Source organism: Cynocephalus volans, chromosome 5 (assembly GCF_027409185.1).
Source record: "Cynocephalus volans isolate mCynVol1 chromosome 5, mCynVol1.pri, whole genome shotgun sequence".
In the NCBI taxonomy this organism is placed as follows: domain Eukaryota; kingdom Metazoa; phylum Chordata; class Mammalia; order Dermoptera; family Cynocephalidae; genus Cynocephalus; species Cynocephalus volans.
The window spans coordinates 133052933-133068822 of NC_084464.1; the positions used below are offsets into that span (position 1 = coordinate 133052933).

The window sequence follows — 15890 nt, forward strand, 5'->3', positions numbered from 1 at the left end:
ACTGCAAGGAGACAATTTTGTGCTATCAAACCAGAGAAGGCTTAAGTAAGTATAAACCAGGAAATAAAAGTAAAAGTACATCTATGTAAAACTCACAGACTAGTGAAACCCTAAAATACAACAATGTGTGTGTATGGGGTATATGCAACAATGTGTGTGTTGCATATGCACACATCATTTATTTATTTATTTATTTAAATTTTTATTTATTATTATTTTTTTTAAATTTTATTTTGTCGATATACATTGTAGCTGATTATTGCTCCCCATCACCAAAACCTCCCTCCCTTCTCCCTCCCCCCTCCCCCCCAACAATGACCTTTCTGTTTGCTTGTTGTATCAACTTCAAATAATTGTGGTTGTTATATCTTCTTCCCCCCCCCCCTGGTTTGTGTGTGTGTGTGTGTGTGTATGTGTGTGTGTGAATTTATATATTAATTTTTAGCTCCCTCCAATAAGTGAGAACATGTGGTATTTCTCTTTCTGTGCCTGACTTGTTTCACTTAATATAATTCTCTCAAGGTCCATCCATGTTGTTGCAAATGGCAGTATTTCATTCGTTTTTATAGCTGAGTAGTATTCCATTGTGTAGATGTACCACATTTTCCGTATCCACTCATCTGATGATGGGCATTTGGGCTGGTTCCAACTCTTGGCTATTGTAAAGAGTGCTGCGATGAACATTGGGGAACAGGTATACCTTCGACTTGATGATTTCCATTCCTCTGGGTATATTCCCAACAGTGGGATGGCTGGGTCGTATGGTAGATCTATTTGCAATTGTTTAAGGAACCTCCATACCATTTTCCATAGAGGCTGCACCATTTTGCAGTCCCACCAACAATGTATGAGAGTTCCTTTTTCTCCGCAGCCTCGCCAGCATTTATCATTCATAGTCTTTTGGATTTTAGCCATCCTAAGTGGGGTTAGATGGTATCTCAATGTGGTTTTGATTTGCATTTCCCGGATGCTGAGTGATGTTGAGCATTTTTTCATATGTCTGTTGGCCATTTGTATATCTTCCTTAGAGAAATGCCTACTTAGCTCTTTTGCCCATTTTTTAATTGGGTTGCTTGTTTTCTTCTTGTAAAGTTGTTTGAGTTCCTTATATATTCTGGATATTAATCCTTTGTCAGATGTATATTTTGCAAATATTTTCTCCCACTCTGTTGGTTGTCTTTTAACTCTTTTAATTGTTTCTTTTGCTGTGCAGAAGCTTTTTAGTTTGATATAATCCCATTTGCTTAATTTTCCTTTGGTTGCCCGTGCTTTTGGGGTCATATTCATGAAGTCTGTGCCCAGTCCTATTTCCTGAAGTGTTTCTCCTATGTTTTCTTTAAGAAGTTTTATTGTCTCAGGGTGTATATTTAAATCCTTAATCCATTTTGAGTTGATTTTAGTATACGGTGAGAGGTATGGATCTAGTTTCTTTCTCCTGCATATCGATATCCAGTTATCCCAGCACCACTTGCTGAAGAGGTAGTCCCTTCCCCAGTGAATAGGCTTGGTGCCTTTGTCAAAGATCAGATGGCAGTAAGTGTGTGGGTTGATTTCTGGATTCTCTATTCTATTCCATTGGTCAGTGTGTCTGTTTTTATGCCAGTACCATACTGTTTTGGTTATTATAGCTTTGTAGTATAGCTTAAAGTCAGGTAGTGTTATGCCTCCAGCTTTATTTTTTTTGCTGAGCATTGCTTTGGCTATTCGTGGTCTTTTATTGTTCCATATAAATGTCTGAATAGTTTTTTCCATTTCTGAGAAAAATGTCTTTGGAATTTTGATGGGGATTGCATTGAATTTGTATATCACTTTGGGTAGTATGGACATTTTCACTATGTTGATTCTTCCAATCCAAGAGCATGGAATATCTTTCCATCTTCTTGTATCCTCTCTAATTTCTCTCAGCAGTGGTTTGTAGTTCTCATTATAGAGATTTTTCACCTCCTTGGTTAACTCTATTCCTAAGTATTTTATTTTTTTGGTGGCTATTGTAATTGGGCAGGCTTTCTTGATTTCTCCTTCTGCATGTTCACTATTGGAGAAAAGAAATGCTACTGATTTTTGTGTGTTGATTTTGTATCCTGCTACTGTGCTGAAATCGTTTATCAATTCCAACAGTTTTTTTGTAGAGGTTTTAGGCTGTTCGATATATAGGATCAAGTCATCTGCAAACAGGGACAGTTTGACTTCATCTTTTCCAATCTGGATGCCCTTTATTTCCTTCTCTTCTCTGATTGCTCTGGCTAGTACTTCCAACACTATGTTGAATAGGAGTGGTGAGAGTGGGCATCCTTGTCTAGTGCCTGTTCTTAAAGGAAAAGCTTTCAGCTTTTCCCCATTCAGGATGATATTGGCTGTGGGTTTGGCATGTATGGCTTTAATTATGTTGAGATACTTTCCCTCTATACCTAACTTATAGAGGGTCTTTGTCATGAATGAGTGCTGAACTTTATCAAATGCTTTTTCAGCATCTATAGAGATGATCATATGGTCCTTGTGTTTGAGTTTATTAATATGGTGTATCACATTTATTGATTTGTGTATGTTGAACCAACCTTGCATCCCTGGGATGAATCCCACTTGATCGTGATGAATAATTTTTCCTATGTGTTGCTCTATTCTGTTTGCTAGTATTTTAGTGAGGATTTTTGCATCTATATTCATCAAGGATATCGGCCTGTAGTTTTCTTTTTTGGTTATATCTTTACCTGGTTTTGGTATCAGGATGATGTTTGCTTCATAGAATGAGTTTGGGAGATTTGCGTCCGTTTCAATCTTTTGGAATAGTTTGTAAAGAATCGGTGTCAATTCCTCTTTGAATGTTTGGTAAAATTCTGCTGTGAATCCATCTGGTCCTGGGCTTTTCTTTGTTGGGAGCCTTCTGATAACAGCTTCAATCTCCTTTATTGTTATTGGTCTGTTCAAATTTTCTACGTCTTCACGGTTCAGTTTTGGGAGCTTGTGTGTGTCCAGAAATTTATCCATTTCCTCCAGATTTTCAAATTTGTTGGCGTATAGTTGTTTATAGTAGTCTCGAATGATTCCTTGTATTTCAGATGAATCAGTTGTAATATCGCCTTTTTCATTTCTAATTTTTGTTATTTGAGTCTTCTCTCTTCTTTTTTTTGTTAGCCATGCTAATGGTTTGTCAATTTTATTTATCTTTTCGAAAAACCAACTTTTTGATTCGTTGATCTTTTGAATTGTTTTTTGGTTTTCAATTTCATTCAGTTCTGCTCTGATCTTAATGATTTCTTTCCGTCTGCTAACTTTAGGATTGGATTGTTCTTGTTTTTCTAGTTCTTTAAGGTGAAGTGTTAGGTTGTTCACTTGCCATCTTTCCATTCTTCTGAAGTGAGCATTTAATGCAATAAATTTTCCCCTCAATACTGCTTTTGCAGTATCCCACAGGTTTTGGTATGATGTATCATTGTTTTCATTAGTTTCAATAAACTTTTTGATTTCCTGCTTGATTTCTTCTTGGACCCATATGTCATTAAGTAGAATGCTGTTTAATTTCCATGTGTTTGTATAGTTTCCAGAGTTTTGTTTGTTATTAATTTCTAGTTTTAATCCATTGTGGTCTGAGAAGATACATGGGATAATTCCAATTTTTTTGAATTTATTGAGACTTGATTTGTGACCTAATATGTGATCTATCCTGGAGAATGAGCCATGTGCTGCTGAGAAGAATGAATATTCTGAGGTTGTTGGGTGGAATGTTCTGTAGATATCTGCCAATTCCAATTGGTCTAGAGTCTTGTTTAGATCTTGTGTTTCTCTACTGATTCTTTGCCTAGATGATCTGTCTAATATTGACAGTGGAGTGTTCAGGTCCCCTGCTATTATGGTATTAGTGTCTATTTCCTTCTTTAGGTCTAATAGAGTTTGTTTTATAAATCTGGCTGCTCCAACATTGGGTGCGTACATATTTATGATTGTTATGTCTTCTTGATGGATCAGTCCTTTTATCATTAAGTAGTGTCCCTCATTGTCTCTTTTTATGGTTTTTAGTTTAAAGTCTATTTTGTCAGATATAAGAATAGCCACTCCAGCTCGTTTTTCTTTTCTGTTTGCATGGTAAATCTTTTTCCATCCTTTCACTCTTAGTCTGTGTGAATCTTTATGGGTGAGGTGTGTCTCTTGTAGGCAGCATATAGTTGGGTCCTGCTTTTTGATCCAGTCAGCCAGTCTGTGTCTTTTAATTGGGGAATTTAAGCCTTTAACATTAAGAGTTGTTATTGAAAGGTGTTGATTTATTCCTAGCATTTTATTGGTTGTTTGGTTGTCTTAGGTGTCTTTTGTTCCTTGCTTTCTGATTTACTGTTTGGTTTCTTTGTTTGTTGGTTCCTTAGGTTGTAGATAGTGTTTTTGTTAGCTTGTTTTCTCTTCATGAATGCCATTTTTATTGTACTAGCGGGTTTAGATTTTTCTTAGGTTTTTATGGCAGTGGTAGTTATTTTTCAGGAACCAAACCCAGTACTCCCTTGAGGATTTCTTGTAAGGGTGGTGGTGTGGTAGTGAACTCCCGCAATTTTTGTTTGTCTGAGAAATATACTATTTGCCCCTCATTTCGGAAGGATAGCCTTGCAGGGTAGAGTATTCTTGGCTGGCAATCTTTGTCTTTTAGTATTTTGAAAATATCATCTCATTCCTTTCTAGCTTTTAGGGTTTGTGATGAAAAGTCTGATGTTAGCCTGATAGGGGCTCCCTTATAGGTGATTTGACGCTTCTCTCTTGCAGCTTTTAAGATTCTCTCTTTGTCTCTGAGTTTTGCCAATTTGACTATGACATGTCTTGGAGAAGGCCTTTTTGGGTTGAATACGTTTGGAGATCGTTGAGCTTCCTGGATCTGAAGATCTGTGATTTTTCCTATACCTGGGAAGTTTTCTGCCACTATTTTGTTGAATATGTTTTCAATGGAATCTCCATTTTCCTCCCCTTCTGGAATACCCATGACTCGGATATTTGAGCGCTTGAGGTTGTCTGATATCTCTCTCAGATTTTCTTCCATGTCCTTGATTCTTTTTTCTTTCTTTTTGTCTGCTTGTGTTATTTCAAACAGCCCATCTTCAAGTTCAGAGGTTCTCTCTTCAACTTCGACAAGCCTGCTGGTTAAACTCTCCGTTGTGTTTTTTATTTCGCTGAATAACTTCTTCAGTTCAGCAAGTTCTGCTACATTTTTTTTCAGGACATTGATTTCCTTGTATATTTCCTCTTTCAGATCCTGTATACTTTTCCTCATTTCATCATGATGTCTAGCTGAGTTTTCTTGTATCTCATTCAGTTTCCTTAGAATTATCACTCGAAATTCCTTGTCAGTTATTTCAAGGGCTTCTTGTTCTATAGGATCTAGAGTATGAGATTTATTAACTTTTGGTGGTGTACTTTCTTGGTTTTTTGTATTTCTGGTGTCTTTTTTTTGGTGTTTATTCATTGTGGCAGGGGGTTTCACAGTCCACTGGTTTGAGACTAATGACTAACTAGGATGTTGTTGTGGTTGCCAATTTGGTATGGCTCCCATCGTGACTGCTCAGTTGGCCTCTAGTGTCTTGTGTGTGTGGTTGCCTCGGGTCTTGGGCTTCTCCGGGGATCCACCTTTCTGGTCAGCTTGGACTCTGCTGGGCTGGTGGATCACGTACCACAGGGTGTGTGATCTCTGTTGAGCTTTCACTTTCTGTACAGGACTTCTCCCCGTTCCGTGTGCTCTGGCCCAGGCTGTTAGATCGTGCAGTGGCGACCCCACCGGGTGTGTGGTTTCTGTCGAGTCTCCGCCTCCCTGGCCGCACGTCTCCCCCCTCTGTGCACACTGTGCTGGGCTGGGGTGTGTCTTCTGCCCCCTTCGTCTATCAGCTGGGCCTTCAAGACCCTGCTCAGCACCGCCTCGCCCAGGAAGTCTACCAGGTTTCTGCTAGGCACAGACGACCGGTCTCTCTGGGTGCCTTTGTAGCACTGTGTAGATCTTTCTCGGGTCTTGTTCACCTTTGTATCCCCCCGGTATAAACCGAGTCTAGTGCCCGCCTGCAGCCTGCTCTCCGGCAGGATCAAGCGGACCTGGGAACTCTCCTAACACACTATTCCCAACCAGAAATTCGTTAGGCTTTTTTCCAAACTGGTGGTCGCAGAGATGGTATCTGCCTCCCAGTAACAGGAAGTTTACCGGGGCCGGAGTCCAGGGTGTGGTGGAGTGACAGTCGGCCCGCCTGTACTTCCTAGCCCTCCCAACACTGGTCGGGACGCCCCACACCCCCAGCCCCGCCAGAGAACCGCGGAGGGAGTGGGAGAGGAGGCCGGCCCGCAGGGTCCGGAAAGCCCTGCGCCAGGCCAAGCAAATGGGCTCAGTGATGGCCGAGCAGGGCGGAGTTGCCCGCACCTGGGAAAATGGAGGCAGCACCGGGGCAGTGAGTGGTCTGGTGGTGCAGGCGGGAGCCGCGTGGGCATCCACCCCCCGAACAGAGCTGTGCCAGGGATCACTCATAGTGCTGTGCCAGGTCGGGCGCTCGCTCTGTCTCTGGTTTGTTGCCTTCCGTGTTCTCGGCGCTGCCGCCTCGGGGCTGTTCAGTCGCGGCGTCGCTCGGGCGCTCCCAGGAATCTTCTTTAATGCCGGCCTGAAACCTCGAATCCTGAATAGGGCAGCTGGCCGCCTTCAGCGCGGCCCCGGCCTCCGGGATCCTGGCTGCATCCACCGCAGCCCTGGCGCCGTGTTCCCTGTTTCAAGACTCGCTTTTGCAGCTAAGAATCAGTTCTTTTCCTGCTCCACACTTCAAAGCTGTTGCCTATAAATGAGGCAGCCTCTCCTGCCGGGGGCAAAGTGGCGTTGAGCCCCCACGACCGGCCAGCAGCAGCAGTCCTCCCTTAAGAGATGGCCAGAGGAAGGTCCACAAGCTTCCCGGCTGCCTGAGGCCCAGTGGCCACCTTTTCCACCTCAGCTACTCCGCGCCAGCCGCCGCAGCCGCCGCCATCTTGAAACTCCTCTCCACACATCATTTAAATTCACAAACACACACATATTCACAAACTAGCGAAGCCTATTACCTAGACAGTATAGACCTATAGATAAAAGATATACACATATATGTGTATGCATATAACTTTTTCTAGGATCTTGTACTTTCCACAGAGCCCAGACCTATGGCATGGGGTATATGGCAATAAAAATAGTCCAATCTCCAGCTCAAAGATTAAGATTCAGATGCAAGGTGGCACTTATTTGTGGTTAAATGAAATGAAAATTAATCACTGTTGTTAGGTGAACTCTGTAAACCTTGTTAAGACCATATGCCTTAGTATAAGAACAAGATCAAACACCTATAGAAACCATCTTGGTCTATATTTGAACCTTGGATAACACCATGAATCATCCTTCCAGGGGAGTGGCTAATTTAAAAGGACCACTTCAGTTCACCCCAGTTGTTACCAAATCCTCTATGAAAGGTTTAAAGCTATACTGCTTTTTTTAAGGATGTGAAGGTGATGTGCTAGGTGAGTTATTGCTTATTTTAATAGATTCTTACTGATTTTAGATATCTAAAGTGTCTGTTAGCCTGAAAAACACTTTCACACTGATTATGTCAGTATCAATTTGATAAGAATAGCTCTCCAAATCATCTCAAGCTGTCCAAACCATGAATAAATATTAAAAGAATAAAAAAAACCCACAAATTTGAAAATATAAATAATTGAGGAAATGTATTCCCAAAGTAAGTTTGAAACTATTATGAGTAAACTTTTCCTCAGTCTTCACACTCTATACTACAGGGATTTTGAGGTTATAATTGGAAGGAGATGTAATTTATTTCTTCCTTAAAAAAATGAACTATAGTTTGTTATTACTGCTGAAGCAGCTACTCAGGGGAGATTCAAGTAAGTAAATAAAACTCAGCCTTTGGTAGCCTATTTCTCAACTCAGGTGGTTACAGATGGGATTTTCAAAAGGTAAAGTAACACACAAAAAAGCATTTTTCTAAAGATTGGTAAATTACATTCTATAATATGTATCATCAGACTAAATGTATTGCCAGTTAATTATTTAGTAATATATTTTACTATATTATTAATGGCTTTCTGCAACATGTTCTCACTCTGAAGATATTAAAAACATGGAAATACTTTTTGGAAAGATTGAGGTTATAGTTCATATGAAAAAAAAATTAAAAGGTAGAAAAATCACCAAATCTTATTTTAACTGGAGATTTTTTTCCCTCCCAGAAGACTTTGAAATTGACATCTCCTTCTTGTTTTAAAATAATTCACACAAGAAGGCAATGGTGAACCATTCCTCTCAAACTGCAGCTGTGGAGCTCTGTTATGAGAACGTGAACGGATCTTGCATTAAAACCCCTTACTCGCCAGGTCCTCGAGCAATCCTGTATGCTGTCCTTGGTTTGGGGGCCGTCCTGGCAGTGTTTGGAAACTTACTGGTCATCATTGCTATCCTTCACTTCAAACAACTGCACACACCTACAAACTTTCTAATCGCATCCCTCGCCTGTGCAGACTTCTTGGTGGGAGTCACTGTGATGCCCTTCAGCACAGTGAGGTCTGTGGAGAGCTGCTGGTACTTCGGGGAGAGTTATTGTAAATTTCATACGTGTTTCGATACTTCCTTCTGTTTTGCTTCTTTATTTCATTTATGCTGCATTTCTGTTGATAGATATATTGCTGTTACTGATCCTCTGACCTATCCAACCAAGTTTACTAGATCGGTTTCAGGAATATGCATTGTTCTCTCTTGGTTGTTTTCTGTCACATACAGCTTTTCCATCTTTTACACTGGGGCCAATGAGGAAGGAATTGAGGAATTAGTGGTTGCTCTCACCTGTGTAGGAGGCTGTCAGGCTCCATTGAATCAAAAGTGGGTTCTACTTTGTTTTCTTCTGTTCTTTGTACCCACTGTTGCCATGGTGTTTATATATGGTAAGATATTTTTGGTGGCTAAGCATCAAGCTAGGAAGATAGAAAGCATAGCCAGCCAAGCTCAGGCCTCCTCAGAAAGTTACAAGGAAAGAGTAGCAAAAAGAGAAAGAAAGGCAGCAAAAACATTGGGCATTGCTATGGCAGCATTTCTTGTGTCTTGGCTACCATACATTATTGATGCAGTGATTGATGCTTATATGAATTTTATAACTCCTCCTTATGTTTATGAGATTTTAGTGTGGTGTGTTTATTATAATTCTGCAATGAACCCCTTGATATATGCTTTCTTTTACCCATGGTTTCGGAAGGCAATAAAACTTATTGTAAGTGGCAAAGTCTTACGGAGTGATTCGTCGACAACAAATTTATTTTCTGAAGAAGCAGATACAGATTAAAAAGATTACTGCAAGGACTTCAAAACTAACTTGGAATTAAAGTCAAGTGCAAAAATACACATTTGGATCTAGAGAGGCAAGTGAAATCACTTGCCAAGTAGGAGGACATTCCATTCAATAGTTGTTATAAAGCATTTGTCATCTTCACGTATTTTGGCATTTTTTTTTTTTGGAACTTAGTGGTAGATGAATACGATTTACTGATTCCTTCCCATTTAGTGTTCTTTCATGTTTTTCTGATTTTCTACCTTCTACTGTGAAATTCCTACTTGTTTCTTCAAATAATTGAAGCATTGTAGTTTCTCCCACACTCACAGTATTCAGTTGTATAAAATATACATGGGGGGTAGGGGTGGGGAGCGCCAGCTAAATCCTTTGGGGAGAAAAAAATCTTCTTTATATCTTGTTTGAGAAGTAAACACAAGATTATAAACTCTTGAAACTTTTTTGAATCTGAAAGAAATTTACAGAGTTGTGATTAGAACTTCCTAGTGATTGAAGATCATCTGGAAAACACTTGAGCTCTTGTATTTTCAGAACCCTGTCAGTTCATCCTCTGCATTTTAGAGACTGTGTTCACAAAGAACATGTTTAGTGATTATGTGGTTACACACTACATCTTACTTTGGGAGACAATTTATTATTGTGGGCATAGATTGAAGAATTTATTATTGTGAACAAAAAGATGGTTTCTGTACTTTTTTAGTAATTTGAAATAAAATAAAAATTTTATTTTAAAGGCCAATTCAAATGAACATTTTTTCACGTTTGAGACCTTACTTTGTAAGATCTCATTTGGCATCGGAAATATAAAACTGAGTGATCCAAATATAACCAAGGATTGTTTCAAAATAGCAAATATCCAAACTAGTATTATACACTCTAGGAATAGCTGTAGTTTTCTCATCTGATATACATTTCTCAGTCAACATGAATTTTAATTCACTTTAATTAAAAATATATGTTGAGGTTTTCAAAATATACTAAAAATTTGAAAAAGCTAATAATGGGGTGGTTCACCTTCTTAAGTCTTTGAATCACTGCCTTAAATCTTTGTTTAGGTAACTGATTTTCACAGACTGTTCTGTAACAGGCTTGTTTTATGAAATGAAAAGAAAAGGTAACTAAGTAAAGTACAACTTTATGTAACTGCAAATACAGAGACACATAAACATTACATGTTATATATTTTATAGATAAACCAGTTTGGAAATACTTTATACAAGATTAAGCTGTTTCATATTTGTGTGTTAATACCTTTCAAATAGAGCTGAGAGTATGTGGAATAAAAAAGGTTAAAGGTTAAAGAGGACAAAAGGAATATGCAGGTTTTTATAGCATTATACCTGTTAGTGGTTCAGACCATAATGTCAAGAACAGGTTTATTAACCACCTTTCAAATAATCGTAATTAAGGTCCCTTATTCTCATTCCTTAAGAAGCAGCTCAAAGCTTGTAAGTTGGTAATATCATCATAGAAATGTGTTCCTTCACTCAATTGCAAGAGCAAAATTTTACTGACACTCATGAAACATAAGGAAAACAATTTGTGGGACTTTAAAAATAAATACTACTCTTTTTACTTGTGTATAATCTTATCGGTAAGTGGAGACTACACTTCCAATCTACTCTTTCTTTATATTTCTGCTCTTTCTATAGACCTTCATAAAGGAAGTCTTTTGATCAAAAAGAACTTGTTTATTTTCCCCAAAACTAACTAGACTATTAATGCAGCACCACTCCTCTCTTTTACACCTCATTTATTTATACAAATAAACTATAAACTTCTCTGCCAGCTGCCTACCAAGTGGCTGCAGAGCCACGAATATATTTGGAACAAGGCATGCTGAGAAGGGAAGCAGGCTTCATTCTGCAAGACTGTCTGCAGAGTAAAATCTGCCCTTGGAACATATTGCTGAACTTGGTCTCTTAATGCTCATGAGCTTGGGTTTCCAAATTGTCTCCTTCAACCAAGTGGAAAGCTGAAGAACTACTGCAAAGAAGGAATTAATTCACTTATGCTCAGGTGATAGCTATGTAAACACTATGTCTCTCACATAGATGTACCATCATTAAAAATACATGTTTATTTTTATGAATAAAATACATATTTATTTAAAAGCATTGCTGAATTCATAATAGATTTTGTCCACATGTAGTTTTCTCAATTAGTTGATACGAAAAGGGCAACTACTATGTTATATGAAGCCCTGTGTATTTTTTCCTTTTTTAAAAAGAACATTGAAATGGAGTAATCAGACATAGAAAATTACAGAAAAATTGCTATAGTTTGCCTTAGTGTTGGTTGGGATTAGAGCAACTTTACAATTATTTAGTGGCAGGACTGTGAATAGTTCATCAATAATGAATTATAAAGACTAGAATAGACCATCATTAGCACCTAGGTCCTCTCAGGGAGCTATTAGAGTAACTGGGTATTACTATGACAGAGTTTCTTCACTTATTACTGATGTTGTAATTGACACTTAAATAGATTTCATGAACTCCTTATGGGGTTGCAACCTTTTAAGATGCTATGTTTATTTTTCTTCACCTGTGATGCCCTTGATTTATGTTTTCACTTTTCATTTATGACACATTGCAACCTACTTAAAAGTCAGTCTTTAAGAATGGCATTTCAGCATTGCATTTGTATTTGAAAAAAAGTAGAAACATACTAGTAATATTAATTTAAAAATCAAATTATATTGAACTGAGCATTAAAGGCAACATATATGTCCTTCAACACACAGGAAATTTATTCTGTTTACTATATTTTAAAACCAAGTCTGTTACAGCACATTAGCAATAAACTTTGGATATTTTCCACCTTTAGATAGATATATTCCTATACTTTATAAATCAAGTAATTTGATGTTCACTGACAATACTAAATTGCTATGTTGTTTCATTTGCTGGTAAATCTTTTTCCACATTACTTTAACACCTAGCATAGTGCCTTGCTCTTATTAAGTCCCTAAAGATATTTTTAAGCAAATGAATGATCAATTCTTCTTTATTTCTACCCATCAAATAATGGTTTATTAGTCTTTTATATTTGAAAAAAACTGCCACCTTCTTTATTTGGTTTTCTAAAATAGAAAATGTTTAATGATAATCAGTGTTTAGGAGAAGCTCAACTTTAGCCTGTTGACAGGGTTTATCTAACCCAATCACTAAAAGGTAATTTTATATCTAGTGAGAAAAAGTATTAGAACATGTAAACTTGCTTAATATTGAGTTTCCTTACCTGAAATGGGAATAAATGAGACCTCAGAAATTTACTGTAAGGATTGTTAGTGTGAAGTTTATTTTTGAAAACATGCCCCTTCTTTTATTTCCAAATGCTGTATACAATATAAATGTCCAGAATGGTGTTCTAGCATCAGGCTGCCTGGGGAATCCCATCTCCATCATCTGCAACCTTGGTTAAGTCACTTACACTTTGTATATTTTAGTTACTTACCTATAAAATAGAGATGACAATGAAACATTCACATTGAGATTTTAAGTGATAATGACCTTGATGTAAAACAAATCTGTATATTTTGGAGACCAAAGAGTCAATAAATAAACCACTACTACAGAAATATTGTTTCTTTCATATTTTATAAAAGTTTTCAGCAGGAAGAATTTTATAAGACTGTTCTATCTGAGACATTTTAAAACATTCCTTTATAAGACTGATTCTCTGAAATCACATAATTAAGCCTGTTAACCCAAAGGGCCACTTGCTTGTTGTACATAGTGCGGGAAAAGATGTTATTTATAATTAGAAATTAGACCTCAGGAAGAGCTGCAGGGTTCTGTTGAAAGAGCCACATTAATTGACATAATAATATGCTGCAAATGGGTTACATGCATGCCTGGAGATACTGATCTACTCAGTACTCAGGACCAACAGAAGGGACCAGGGATGGCCAGTGCTCTTGGGCCGGTAGACTTAGACCACAAGCAGCCTCACTGAGTCCCTTCTGAGGTTGCCCAAACTGAGCAGAATCTGACAGTGTGACACCTTTTCTGGAGGTGGCAAGCAGAATGAGCAACATTCATCACTTGCTTCCACACAGTGCTAAGAAAAAAATACTCCTTAGAACTCTAGGTAATCAATTTAAGTTTTGAATTACTCTCCTCTCCCTGTAATTATGCCCTTTGTTATGTAACTTTCCAGTTCTGCCCACGTGAGCAGAGTGAGATCAGAAGGGACAGCGTGCTGGTTCTGAGTCAAGGTCTTAAGAAGACCTCTTGTTTTTGTTTTTGTTTTCTTTTCCTGCTCACTCTTGAAGCTCTGCCAGCACATGCAGAACATGCCCTGGTAGCCTGCAGATCTGAGAAGGATGGAGATACATGAAGCATCACTTCAGCATTAACCAGTTTCCTCCTCCCCTTTCCCAGCTGCGACAGCCTAGAGTCATCCCAGCTCAACCTCAGGTGTTTGAGAAATAAGTGCTTAATGTCATGTGCGATTGAGAATTTGTGGTGTTTATTACAGGCAATAGTCAACTGATGAACACTGTACTATATTTTTATTATGTCATGGCAAAAAATTACACCAAAGTTAAAGACAAGGAAGACTTTATTCAAGACCATTACAGTAGGGGAGAGAGGCCAGAACTCAGTTTGAACTCAACCACAGTGAATCAAAGGGCTGAATTTTAAGAGCTAAACAGGAGGAGGTTGGGTAGTCTTCCAGTTTAGAGTAAGGCACCCTCCTAAGTTAGGCTCGTACTCTCCTACAGAAACTGGGAGATGGGCCACTATCATCCTTGATGAGTTCATTTCAAAAGATTGGCTCTAAAAAAGGGAGGTCAGAGACCTAGAGTCAGGAATAAGCCTGTCTTAAGTTTAGTCAAGCTGAGAGGAATATTAAAACTTTCCTGGTCAATGACAATGATTATATAATATAAAGCAAGTGTATCATTTTCACAGAGGTCTTATATTGACATCCCAAGTCCCCTCCAGTTCATCCTCTTGTAAGGGGCATAGGTTATCATGTACAATGAAGTGTAAGAGACTGGGGAGCATCAAGCCCAGGTACAAACAAATTATTTCTCAGAAGGAGACAGGCTCTGGTTACGGAGGTGTCCACACATTCCATGGTGATTCAAAAGCTGACCCTCTCCATTATCTGGTGAGGCTGTAAGTGGAGGTTGTTTGTGCTTCAGCGATCTACACTCACTGATCTCACTGAGCTTCTCATTAGAGCAAACCTCTTCTTCACGTATGTACTGACTCATTTCTGCCTACTTTTTCCTTTGCAGGCATAAATTTGAAGTTTGTATTCCTCCAGTTCCTTCTATTTTCACTGTGCAAGCTCTAATCCAGTCAACAAATACTTACTGAGTACTGGTACATCATAGGCACTCTGGCAGGTGCACACAGGGCAATCACATTTACTCCTATGGTTTCAAAAACACCAGAAAGTGAGGAATCCCAAATGACTATCTCTGGCACAAATTGTTTCCTGAACTGAAGACTTATCAGCCAAACCACCTACTGAAGAATTCCAGTTTCATGTTTCTCCAACTAGTCCAAATCTCAGCCATCATCTTTTCCTCCCAAATCTACTCTTTATCATATATGCTGAACCTGTCTTGTTAGCAATTAAAAACCTGGGAATCACCCTTGACTTCCACCTATGTCATGCCCTAAACCCCTACATCCTGGCAGTATTTAAATTGTTTATTCATATTTTCATAAAATAGGGAGGCAAGGTTACTGAATAAGAGCAGGGTGAGATCAAGTTAGGTTTGAAAATGTAATGAGAAAGAAAGACAGCATTGCCAAGAGTTTGGTAAATGATCTATTGAATGGCTGTTTCATGTCACACCTTTAATATATGTTCTTCCACTTTTATGTATTTCTACTTCAAGTTCGGAATATACTACTAGAGAGGGAAGAAATCCTTATCACCACCTACATGGTAGGTGCTTCATAGGACAAAGGCATCTATTATTCCCATACCTGAAATCCTTTTCTGGAGCTTCAGTCCTTAATCTCCCTCCCTAATTCCTGTTATTATTGGAAGGGCAAAACCCTGTGTCAGGAAATGCTGGTGTTGTCAGAACTGCCTGGCCCTCAGCTCCCACACCCTCTATCTGGCAGTTTGCAGTTACCTCCACATGGGGTATTCTTTGTTTCATTGCTGAGCTGCTATTGCAAAGAGATAATTTAATTATCTGAAGTGAAATAGGCAAGATTGTTTCATAGGCTCAGGACTGGTGCAGTGACACAGAGCCCTGCTACTGGGATTTAATGTTTGTACTTGCTACCTTGAATTTCATAATAATTTTTTTTTGGTAGTTGGCCAGAAACAAGGATCAAACCCTGGACCTTGAAGTTATCAACATCATACTCTAACCAACTGAGCTAACTGGCCAACCCAAATTTCTTAATAATTTTATTTTTGAATCTGTGTCTTGTTAAGTAAAGCCCACAGGGACAATGGAGCATGCACCTGTGGCTTGGAACCTCGAATCGCCTGTGGTCCTGCATTATGCCACTTCCCCTGCTCTCTGGGAAGGGGTCTCAGCCACCTGCTCCTCTACCGTCAGGCACCTTGGGCCATATCCAACCTCCT

General features: G+C 38.8%; 1 protein-coding gene across 1 annotated transcript; it reads left to right on the top strand.

The window, feature by feature from the left end:
* The first annotated feature begins 8264 nt into the window (after nucleotides 1-8264).
* Nucleotides 8265-9311, top strand: TAAR9 (trace amine associated receptor 9). Its single transcript, XM_063097718.1, has one exon. It carries the CDS (start codon nucleotides 8265-8267, stop codon nucleotides 9309-9311), a length of 1047 nt encoding a protein of 348 aa, XP_062953788.1.
* The last annotated feature ends 6579 nt before the right edge of the window (nucleotides 9312-15890 follow it).

Coding starts and splice junctions, on each gene's coding strand:
- TAAR9 (XM_063097718.1), top strand. CDS start 8,265: ATGGTGAACCATTCCTCTCAAACTGCAGCTGTGGAGCTCTGTTATGAG.